The following is a 12,774-nucleotide window of genomic DNA, read 5'->3' as shown; positions in this document are numbered from 1 at the left end:
AAATCATCCCCCCCACTCTGAAAAAAAAGGAAAGGGTCTTGCGGTTAATTTCTCCTTTAGACAAGCTAAATGAATGACGTTCTTTGTTTTTGTTCTTTCCTCACATGGGAACCAGGAGAAGATTGGCTGGCGTCCTGGAGCATCCCACCTCCTTATCTTCACCTCAGATGCAAAGACACATGTGGCTCTGGACGGTCGTTTGGCGGGGATTGTCCAGCCCAATGATGGGAAATGTCATCTGAACTCTGAAAACATGTACAGCATGTCTACCACCCTGGTCAGTAAAGGACAATGCATGCACAGAGACAGACAAAGACACATAAGTAGAATGCTCGGCTTTGAAATATGCAAATCTGTAGCATATCATCACTGTCGGGCGGAAACCTTGTAAGTCCATTTTTGGTCAGGAAATGATTCTATTGGTCAGTCTTCACCAGTGTTGTGCAAGTTACTTCCAAACTGTAATACATTACAGATTACTTGTTACTGTTTTTTAATAGTTATTCCTTACCTTACAATATTACTGTCTCAGAAGTGTAACGCGTTACATGACTCCTGTTTTAGTTTTGATACATACAGACTCTCATCATAAATGGCAGATGTGCAGTAGAACCCCCCCAGTACAAGAGATAGGAGGGCCTTAATTATTTTAATTATTAAATACAATAAATTTGTGACCTGAAGTACATGTGGATGGATAGCTCTGTAAGTAACGCTACAGTCTATGATGTTCGAATCCCAACAGGAACACTTGCATTTTTTTCAACATTTTACATGTTCAAAACAGGGGCGCATCACCAAGAACGCCGATAGATAAATCTGCAATTGATAAAGAATTATAACTAGTCATAATAACGTTAGCTTACCTTGTCATTGCTGATCACAGGGATCATGCTAATGGTAACTAGCTTCTTAAAGCAGGGTTAGGGTTAATAATGAGCGTACATCCATGTGGACAATGTACTGTCTTCTGCCATCTTCACCCACTGGCTGAACACCAACAGGAAATAGAACTTTCCTGCCGCATGTTGATTCCTTCAGGTCTCATGGTCTTGCTGGGTTTTTTTTTTTGTTTGTTTGTTTTTTTCATTTCAGCAATTTAATTATGGGTGAAAAGTGTGTTGTAACGCAAGCACTATTGAACATGTACCAAGGAAAATATTACTGAAAATTGATTAGTAATGCCTTACACTACTGCGTTACAGCAAAAAGTAATCCGTTACTATAATGCATGACTTTTGTAACACATTACACCCAACACTGATCTTCATGTTGGTCTGACAGTTTTAGAAATATTTAACCCTTTCATGCATAAGTCACTACAATGGACAGTTCTTCTCCAGCTGTTCTCTTGTATATTCATGGGTTTTGTTGTTTTAGTTCTATATCAGCCAACACAGTGAACACTTACGCACCATCTCATACCCTGACATTCATACCATCACTGTAACTGGGCTGTCCTTGATAAACCTGATCTGCAGTGACATGTTTTAGTGTAAATCAATTGTTATTTGTTAGACAAGAAGGGTGTTTTTTTGCATATTATCTCAATGAAGTGAGGAATTACTAGGATTAGAATATGTGAAAATGTAAGACATCAGATTAGCAGCATTAAAAATGTTTTTATTTCATTGTTTTCGGATCCCTCTCTGATACTGGGTTTTAAACACAGAAACAGAAATTAAATGCATGGATATTTTTGTAACTCCAAAGAAAAAAAACCCTCGATCGCATTGTTTTTTTTATGCCTAAGGAGGAATAAAAATACTAAAGAAAAAAATCTTGACTAAAAGACTTAAAAAAAAGGTTCATAAAAAAATGTCAGTCACATTGTTTTTTTTTTTTGTTTTTTTTTTGTTCCATGCCTAAAGAGGAATAAAAATCTTGATTAAGGTTCTCACAATTCATGCATGAAAGGGTTAACCAATGAAAAGTGCTGAAAATGGCTTGTGACTACATCTTTTAACCCCATTCATTTATTTTAGGGCTATCAAAGTTAACCCGTTAATACAGATTAATCCATCATCATGATTAATCTGATTACAAATTTTAACGCAATTAACCCATCTGCTGCACAGAATGACTCTGAGCATCTCTGGCAACACATTTCAGGCAGTTTGTCCAAATAGAGTTACACCCGCGCATGCGCAAATAGGCAGTTGATCCAGTAGTGACAGGCAGCAGAACCAACCCATAAAGACAGAAGACACTAAACAGCATGTTTGGCCCTCTGGATGGAAATATGAGGACAAAAAAAACAGGACGGAACAGTTGTTTCAAGTTGTTTTGTTGAAACTGTTAAGTGCTTATATATTCCCTTTTTGTTGAGTCTGTTTGCTCATGCACAATGAAACACGATTAATATAGAATAAAAATAAATGATATTTAAGTGTAATTAATCTAAATGAATCCACAGCAACCAAGTGATTAATCTGATTGAAATTTTTAATCATTTGACAACACTAGTTATCATGTTATTTTACTGGTCTGGCCCACTTGAGATCAAATTGAGCTGAATGTGGCCACTAAACTAAATTAAGTTTGACACCCGTGATGTAGAAGAAATTCACTCACAGGGAAACATTCATTAATCATTTGACAGCACTAATTTATTAATAATATACATAGCTTTTCCAGTTTCCTGAAAAATAACCCTTTTGGACATATGAGGTTTCCTCCTGACAGCGACGATATAAAAGTGCATATATTCTAAATATTCTGTCATTTTTGGTCCAACAGGATTACCCGTCTCTAGCTCTGATCACAGAAAAGATGTCAGAGAACAATATCAACCTCATCTTTGCTGTTACCAGTCCTGTGGTTTCTCTCTACCAGGTTAGAGGATGTGAATCCATCTTTTAATTCTACTCACTTCAGGACTTTCACATCAACGTACAACTCGCTGAAAGTGCAGTGACCACATCTGTTTGATCAGATTACACTCATATCTTTTGGTGATAAAGCATGTTTTTAAACCAGAAACCAAGAAAATGACAAATTGCAGTCTATAATCATCTGCTCTTGAACATACCGTACCCTTCAAGCTGAAGGCCTCCAAACCTCTCTGGTTTTTAACCGAGATTCTTGGACCCTGCATTGGAAGAATGGAGAATCAAAAGTAAATATTATTACACAATGTTCAGACGCTGAAACATAGTCCTTCCCCAAGTGGAAATACTGTTAAAGGTTTTTTTTTTTTCTTTTTAGCTTTTGGAGAAGAAACAGATTGTATATCAAAATGGCAATCATAAAAGAAAACAGATTATTGTGTCAAACTTGTGCTTCGTATTATTTTTTTGTGATTATACTGTGGCACAATTGTTCACCGGTCAGAAACCATTACAACAAATATGACAGTCAATAGTTTCCCTTTCTACTTCTGATTTTTCCTACATAAATCGAGTTATGCAAAACAAGGTTCATGCCACAAAAATTCTGAAAACTGTAATGAAATCTTCTGATATATGAACTGATGGATAATAACAGACTTAACACGTAACACTGGTTTACATGTGGCTGTCTGCTTTGTAGAACTACAGTGAGCTGATTCCTGGCACCACAGTCGGAACACTGAACAACGACTCAGGCAATGTTATTCAGCTCATAGAGAAGGCCTACACTGTAAGTGTTACACACAAACACACGCACACACACACACACACAATCGACTAGACAGTGTTTCAGTGGATGACATGTGTTTGTTGACACACACCCACTGCGTGTGAGTCATTCGCACAGTCGAGCCAAAGTCTTACTAGAAATTCCACAGTGGCAGAGAGGTGTGACGCTGACCAAATGTGGGATGCTTCTGGCTATGTTTGATTATTTTTCTTTAATTTAGATTTATTATTCAAAGAACAGGTGAATAAGAGAGCAGTTGTGTTATCGTCAACCCTCCAGGCTGTGATTTTGTGAATAAGGAACAATATTAATCATCATTAATGAAAACTGAGTCTAATACAGGGCGACCCAAATGTTTGGAAACAAACAAAAACACATATATTTTAGTAATGGTATTATATTTTGAAAAATCGATAACTATGATACGATTGCTTGCCCCTCAGTACTACACGGCATATTCACTTTTCAAAGTGGTCCCCTTTGTGTTGGATGCAGCAGCGCAAACGTGACCTCCACTCAGCGACAGTTTTTTCAATGGTGTCCTTGGGAATACGTTTCCATTCACGCTTAATCGCCTGCTTCAAACTGGCCAGCGAGTGATGAGGATGAGAGTTGACCCTTGGTTCTAACAGTCCCCAGATGCTGTAGTCCAATGGATTTAAATCCAGGCTCCTAGCAGGCCATTCTTGTTTGGTGATGAACTGAGGACAGTGCTCTCTCAACCAGGTCTGAGTGACGTTCGCGGTGTGGGCTGGCGCTCCATCTTGCTGAAAGATCTAATCACCATCTGGATACAGTCTGTGGGCTTCAGGAAGCAAGACCAACTCTAGAACTTCATTTATGTAGTACTCCTTGTTTACCTTGGTCCCTGGATCAACGAATTTCAGTTGCAACGCATCAGAACTGCAGATAGCCCCCCAAACCATGATTTTTGCAGGAAATTCAGCTCTTCTGACTTTCAAACTGGCAGCATCTGCATCTACACGGCTTGTAGCATACACACAGCTATTTTGGCGGTTCAGTTTTGGCTCCACTGTGAACATTTTCTCATCTGAAAAAATCATCTTCTTCACATCGTCCTCCGTGAAACGTCCACGTAACCTTTTGCACTTAGTGACCCTATTGGCTTTATCAGCGGCTGAAAGCATCTGGACTTGCGACTGATGGAGAGCTTTGAGACCCAGGTCGACTGCTAAGACACGTTGCATGGTGGATCTGCTCACGTTCATGTCACGAGCCATCTTTCTCCCTGATCGAGTTGGATTCCGATGAATTCGGAGGTGCACATTTTGAATCAGCCGTCTGGTGTGAACGGAGCGTGGTCTGCCTGACTTTGGCCTGTCATCTGTAGATCCAGTCTCCTGGTACTTCCTGATGACTTTTGAGATAAAACTGCGTGATACCCTTCGGTTGAGAGAACGATAAATTTCACATTGGCGTTGACCTGCACAGTGCAGTTCAACCACAGCATGCCTATTCCCATGTTCTCTGGTCATTTTCTCTGGACAGAATGAATTACATTGAAGTTAAACCTCAGGCCTAGTCAACTATGACATAACGAAGCAAAGGAAATAATTCAGTTGGACCCATTCATCACAGATTAAGTACAATGTTGTACCAAAGTTTGTTTCCAAACATTTGGGTCGCCCTGTAGATATAAAATGAAATAGAGGGAATTATTAAACCATCAACCACTCCAGTTTTCACCACAGTACGTTCATATACTCAGGCAGACGTGACTGTATGAGCTGTTTCTTTTCAATGTTTTTGGCAGAAAATCCGTTCCAAGGTGGAGTTGGAGCTTCAGGGCGTCCCAGAGGAGCTGTCCCTCTCCTTCAACGCCACCTGTCTGAATGGAGAGGTCATACCAGGTCTCAAGTCCTGCTCTGGCCTCAAGATAGGAGACACGGTCAGTTCAGCCAGATCTCAAATAATAGTAATAATTGTTGGCAAAAGCAGCACAAATTTTGTTTTAACAAGCCTCTTCATTTTGTGTTTCATAGATTTTTTTCTGCATGTTTTAAGGTGCATTGACAAACGATTATAAGCAAGTTTCACAGACTTTTACGGACAAAGAAAACACAATTATGCAAAGATTCAGTTTATGTTAAAGAGCTCATGTTTCGCTAAACCCACTTTTATTAGTCTTTGGTTCATTTATTTGTGTATTTGGACCCTAATAGTTCATAAAGTTTGAATTTGAACCCTCCAGGTGCTGCAAAGCTATCTTTATATTAATTTAGGAAAAAATCAAGTGGATTTCTACAACCCGTTTTAATTCCTTCTTAATGTGTTATGTGTTATAACTAGTTACATCACAACATTTGCACTTATAAGGTCAAGACTTCCGACAAACATTTCTCCGAGTACGACATAATTGTTTATCAGCCCCAGCAGTTGTAGTAAAAGCTGAAAATATGTCCAAACTTCGAGCTGATTACCTAAAATGTTCAGTTGTTGGTTGTCTTAATGAACTCAAGTGGCTGAACGGGACAGAGTAGCACAGCCAACAACCTAGAGGGGGTGGAGTCATATCCATTTAAAGGGCCAGCGCTAAAAACAACCTTCTCATGTCATTACTCAGAAATAGGGTTGAAGATGGACCTGTGGAGTTGAATTAATAAAGAATTCAGACCCAAGCATAGCATTTACAGTTTATGTAGACCACAGGGAAATGTTTTAAAATGCATAATTCCATTTAAAAAAGCAAAATATCACTCCTTTAATGTATCACAAAACTTTTAGCCATGACTGTACATATCACCATATCGTTTTCTGTAAAAACAAACAAACAAAACAAAGCAAAATGAAACTGTGGCTTCATTTTACACCTTTTCCCTGAACAGAAGGATCTCATTCTGTGCAGGAAATTCATTATTAACACATTTGCTCAAGGGCACTAAGCCAGTAAAAATTTGTTTACTATTATCTTTGTCACACTTGCTCTGTTTTATCATATATATCACCTCTTTCCCCAGCCAACATGTACTACTTCTGTGGATTAAAACTACACTATAGGTGTAGTCTTCATTGCAAAAATAACATGTGACATTATTCCATAGACTTTTATTTTGGTCTCTTTCTTTTCCTCTTCTTGCTGCTATCTTCATCAATCTATCTTCAAGTGGAATTTCCCTTTGTCTCCACATTGTCAAATGATGGAAAAAAGTAAATCAGCCCCATTTATGAGCTCTTCTGTTTTCTCTACTGACTTCTTCTCCAAAGTATATTAAACTGTCTGCTTAAATGTTATTTTTTTTCTGTCCTTCTTCAGCATTTTTTCTTTATCACAGCTTGTTTGGCTCTTTGCCTCATTTTCTCCTCACTCCAGGTGACATTTTCTGGCCTCCACAGTTTTCTTTCTCTCTGCCTCAGCGCCTCATTGTTTTTTCCATATATGGCTGTCTCCCCAGATGGAGTAACTGCTCACTTTTGGACATTTACCAGATTTAGATGCAATGTTAAATGAACAATTACTTTTCACTAAATACATGTGGAGGCATTCCTTGTGTAATGACATCGTGCTGTTTGATGTGAAAGTATGGTAGTGATTACATAATGCTAGAAACGTGAGCAATTGTTAAATCTAGGCTTTATGTAGCACATACCAAAGCAAGACAAGTACTTCTTTGTGTTATTTCACGTGCACTGTATGACTATGACAGTACTACTGTGCCATCCACATCAGGGGTTTTCTTAACAAATGTATAATGCAGAATTTTGATGTGTGTCTTTGCCATAAAAGGAACTTAACCCTTTATAGGGCACTTATAGAAATACTCTCAACATTTCAACCTTACTTTTGTGAAATATTAATTAAAAAAAAAAAGAAAAAAATGTTTTTGTCATGTAGAAAATCAAAGTCAGTGAAGTTATCATATTTGGTTCCTTGGCTGTAAGTGGCAAAACAAAAATCCAAGAAGTATATATGAAAAAATGCAAGAAAAACGCATATGAAGTGAAAGGAACATGTATTTTTTAACATTAGAACAACATAAGTGCGGATCCAGACACCTGACAACATATACATTATCCCAGTGTTTTTTAACCTTGGGGTCAGGACCCCATGTGGGGTCGCCTGGAATTCAAATGGGGTCGCCTGAAATTTCTAGTAATTGATAAAAATAAAAATAAAAATAAAAATGTACTAATAAAATATAATAAGATAAAATATATATGCTGAGTTAAGAGAGACAATCACAAAGACATGTCAAACTGTGAAGCTGACACTGAAGCACTGTGGTACTGTTTATCTGTCAAATGTTCATTGTGGTCAGTTTCAGATGCTGCAGCTCTTTCATAATTCATAGTTTGAGTTATTGTTTGTTCAGTATTAATTGTCAGCCTTGTAAATCCAAGCTGCACTGACTGTACATATCCTGACCAAGGAAAATAAAATTTTCAGTTTGTGCAATAATCTCAACCCAGCTTTTCTGCCTCTGTCCATAATAATATACATTATATAGACTAAATGTAGTCTAAAATTAGTGCTTATTTGCAACATAGTATAGCAAAGTACAGGGTGGGGAAGCAAAATTTACAATATTTTGAGGCAGGGATTGAAAGACAGTGTATGACCAATTAGTTTATTGAAAGTCATGAGAATTTAAATCTTCAAATCATATTTTACTGCATTTCTAACAGTCTTGTTGTCTACCTCAAGTTCAATTGCCATTTTTGTCAAGGATTTGGTTGGATCCTTTAGGATTTTGGATTTGAGAGCTTTAATAAAAGCTTTGGTATGTGTTTTGTTGCTTCCTCCACTTCAAGACTTTCTCGTAATAGTTTTGCTCATAGTCATTCTGTTCTTTCCATTATAAACAGTCTTTATGGACACTCCAACTATTTTTGAAATCTCCTTTGGTGTGACGAGTGCATTCAGCAAATCACACACTCTTTGACGGTTGCTTTCCTGATTACTCATATGGGCAAAAGTTTCTGAAAAGATATGGATAATAGTGTTAGGTATGATTATGACATCAATATATGTTTGGTTTCAAAACAACTGACGTAGTGCCTGCTGAGAAAAAACAAGTAAATGTTCATTGTAAATTTTGCTTCCCCACCCTGTATTACATGATCAAAAACAAATTAATTTTACCAAAAAAAAAAAAAAAGTTCCATTTTGAATGTTGGGGTCACCAGAAATGTGTGAAGTTAAAATGGGGTCGTGAGCCAAAAATGGTTGGGAACCACTGCATTATCCCTTTGAACATCATTCCTTACATTAGTACCATTACTTCATGGTACCTAACAAAGCAGGTCCACTCACTGTTCATGCAGAGGTGGACCTTACAGACCCTGTAGACCACATTGGATCTGAGATTGTTGACTTACTGTCCTCACTGTAACTGTTTCTGTCACTGTCTTGTAATGTGTAATGAAATGACCAAAAATAGTCACTTGCCAGATAAAAGATTAATACTAGAATAAAAAATTTAATCCTTTGCATGTTCAATCCCATTTCCTCATCCAGGTGTCTTTCAGTGTGGAGGCCCGGGCTCGTGGTTGCCCTAAACAAAAGAAAAAAACTTTTATCATAAAACCTGTGGGCTTCAAAGACTCCCTGTCCATCACCGTCACTTTTGAATGCGACTGCAAGTGTCAAGCCAGAGCCCAGCCCGACAGCCCCAAATGTAACCACGGAAATGGTACATTCGAGTGCGGCATCTGCTTGTGCCACCCAGGCCGCTTGGGACCACACTGCGAGTGCGCTGAGGGCGATTATAATCCTACAGAGCAGGACCGCTGCAGTGGACCCACAGGCTCTGGAGGAGCCCAGTCTACCATCTGCAGCGGCCGTGGAGACTGTGTCTGTGGACAGTGTGTGTGCCACAGCAGTGACTTTGGAAAAGTCTGGGGGAAGCTGTGTGAGTGTGATGATTTCAACTGTCTGCGCTACAAGGGAGAACTGTGCTCAGGTAAGATACAAACAAATGAACCCATAAAGACCCAGTGCTACTTTTGTGGCAGTTTCCAAATACATTTTCCTCTCTATTTAACTTTTCTTAAGTAATTTATCAACATTTATTACAATATTATCCTCTGTATTTTGCATTTTTAAATGTAAATGATGTATTTTCCTATATTTAATTCATCGATTGTGTAGCTGCTCGTAAAAGCTCAGAGTAAATTCAAAGGTTTTTTTTTTTAAAAACAGAAAACTGAAGAATAAATTACTTTTTCAGCAAAATATATCATTAACTGAACATAAAACAAGCGTTTCTATCCACTGTCACTGATCCAACTCCATGGGTTTTACTGGTGAATCAATGTTGTAGAAGATGATGGTGTTTCAACATTCACTACAGAGCCTCTGAACGTCCATGAAAAGATGACAAACCACATTTTACCTGAATTATTTACATGTATTGATAGGATTAGGGGATTAACAGGTATTAAACATTTTACATCAGTAAATGTTTTTGGTCGGTGATGGATGTTTGGGTCTTTATGGGTTAATGTAATAAATTCCTTAGATGTCTACAACCACTGCAGTGAGTTACTTCATGAAGCTCAGTATCATTCGTTGGTGAGTCACCAAATTTTTTATTTTACTTAATATTTATTGATATATGAGAATCTACTCAATTAATTAGCAGGAAAAAAGCAGGCTAGAAGTTAATGTTATGACAGAAATATCTATTGCTCATTGGTTATAGACTGTGAAAATACATAATTCTAAAGACAAACACAAAAAATGGTGTCACCCTAGGTTCCTCTGTCCACTCAGACCCACCAAAGTTGTCTCTGCAGCTTTGACATGAACAGACTTGCAATGGTTTTTAGTTCTGTTAATAGTTTTTATTTGGCCCTGAAATATAAGGGGAGTGGTCCAGGGTAGCAGTCCTTTTGGTCGTGGTGACATGAGATGAGATGAGAGATGCAGTCCATTGAGCAGGTTCATACAAAAGTAACTGATACATCACTATCTTTATAACAACCATGACTTTGTTGCCTTCCAAGAGAATCTCTCTTGAATTCATAAATGCATTATGTGTAATTGCTTGTATAATTCCAGTGGGACCAGAATAGTCTTTTGTTATTGACTGGAATAAATAATTTTGCAAAATAAGATCTCATAGGGGCGACATGGTGGTTCAGTGGTTAATTAGAAGGTCCTGGGTTTGATTCTGCGCGGAGTTTGTATGTTCACCATCTAATGACATGCACTAATAATAAAAATTGGTTAATCTAAATGTCAGCCCTGCGATGGACTGCCAACACGTCCAGGGTGACCTCCGCCTTTGCCCATAGGTCGCTGGGATAGGCTCCAGGACCCCCATGACCCTCTCGGGGACTAAGTGGTTCAGAAGATGAATGAATGAATGAATGAATGAATGAATGAAGATCTCACTAGCAGGGCTTCTCTGTATTCCTTCTTACATTCTTATGACTGTATTAGAATGGGCTGATTTGAGGTAAAAGTGACCTTTACATTTGACCTCTGGCCACCAGTATTTCTTCATTTCATCATGGAAACCCAATGAACATTTATTCGCAAAATGTTTAGGCCAATATGTGTTTTCGTTCTTGAGATGCCCCGTTTTAAGGTTAATGTGACTGACCGATAGACATACTCTTTCACAGAGATATGTAGAAGCATCTAAAACTGGAATACAACAAATTTATTAAAACTCATAATATGTTTCTACATCTGTACTCATGTTTAACCCATAAAGATCAAGTGTTACTTTTGTGTCTGTTCCCACATTAAATATTCTCTCTATTTAATCTTTCTTAAGTGATTTATCACCATTTATTACAATATTATCCTCTGTATTTTTGCATTTTTCAGTGTCAATCAGGCATTTTTCATTATATTTAATCTACTGATCATGTAGATGTTCATGAAAACCTAGAGTAAATTCAAAGGTTATTATTTTACAACAGAAAAAACTGAAGAAAAAATGTGACCTTTTCAGCAAGGATATCAATGACTGAACATAAAAACAAGCACCTACAACTTCTGTCATTTGTCAAACTCCATTTGTTTTACTGATGAATCAATGTTGGAGAAGATGATGTTTCTATGGTAACTACAGAGCCTCTAAACATCCAAATGGGTCATTTCTGATGACCATGAAAAGATGACAAACTGTATTTTTAACAATTAATAATAATAATAATAATACAATAATAGCAAAATAACAATTATTTACATGTATTGATAGGATTAGTGGATCAACAATTATTAAACATTTTAGATCAGTAGATGTTTTTTTTTTTTTTTTGCTGGTGGCTGTTTGGGTCTTTATGGGTTAAGTTTTCCATTTCCCATTTCCATTTGGTGCACAATACTAGTATGACACTAAAAAAGGAGTGCAACAGTGACTGTTTTTGTGTCTCTGGAAGATTTTCAGAAAATGTGCGTTGGCAGCCCCCTTCACCACACTGACTTGCCACTCACCTCATCTGGGAAGAATCACATACAATAACATCCCTCCCCTTCTGCCCAGGACATGGGGTACATTCACAATAAACACATGGTGTACGCAGTGTGTGGGTGTGGGTACGTGTGAGAGCTCAGGTTGTATGTTTGTGTCAGTCCAGCCAAGCTTTTGTACCACAGAGCTCAACACGATACAGGCTTTTTATAGTACGATGGTCAGAGACGACTCGCATTTTCCTGAAAGTGTGTCTGTTGCGGTTGAGATTTCTAAATAGTGGGAAATTTTGCCTTTGGTAATTGTCGAGGAGGGCACAATGTGAGCCTCCTCCCATTGTAGTGTGAAACAATATGTCATCGAGTTAAAACAGATGAATTGGCCCTGGTGATGTTTGTAATGTCTGGTTTTTACTGCGACTTTTTTTCTGTTACTCTGCTTCTAGTGAGATTCATTGACATAAACTAGAAAAGCACTCGGAGAGCGCAGACCACCGCCAAGCGCAAAAATTCCCCACATAATCGGTGATACAAATCCTACATTTATTTTTTAAAATAAAATCCGCCTTCTGGATCAGATCCGGATCAGCCTTTGAAATGTGATAGAGGACCCCATTGTCAATTCCTGAGTTAAATTTCATGAGTTTTGGTCAATAATTAAGCAAGATATTGGGAAACGAAAATTTTGGCCCCATTTACCACAATGTTAACGAAAATTTCAAAGTGATCCAGAATCCAGGATTTCTTCCGGATCCCCCCCAAAATTT

General features: G+C 37.9%; 1 protein-coding gene across 1 annotated transcript in view; it reads left to right on the top strand.

Annotated features, from left to right (window-relative positions):
• Positions 1-12,774, top strand: part of LOC115410709 (integrin beta-3-like) — a 35,610-nt gene that overhangs the window by 10,282 nt on the left and 12,554 nt on the right. Inside the window, exons 6-10 of the mRNA XM_030122473.1 lie at positions 116-277; positions 2,740-2,835; positions 3,532-3,621; positions 5,396-5,530; positions 9,098-9,542. Of these exons, the coding sequence (XP_029978333.1) occupies positions 116-277; positions 2,740-2,835; positions 3,532-3,621; positions 5,396-5,530; positions 9,098-9,542 (928 nt within the window). The remainder of the gene's footprint in view (positions 1-115; positions 278-2,739; positions 2,836-3,531; positions 3,622-5,395; positions 5,531-9,097; positions 9,543-12,774) is intronic.

This window comes from Sphaeramia orbicularis, chromosome 19 (genome assembly GCF_902148855.1).
Source record: "Sphaeramia orbicularis chromosome 19, fSphaOr1.1, whole genome shotgun sequence".
NCBI lineage: Eukaryota > Metazoa > Chordata > Actinopteri > Kurtiformes > Apogonidae > Sphaeramia > Sphaeramia orbicularis.
The sequence above is the reverse complement of the archived record's forward strand: the minus strand, read 5'-3'. Positions and strand labels throughout refer to the sequence as shown.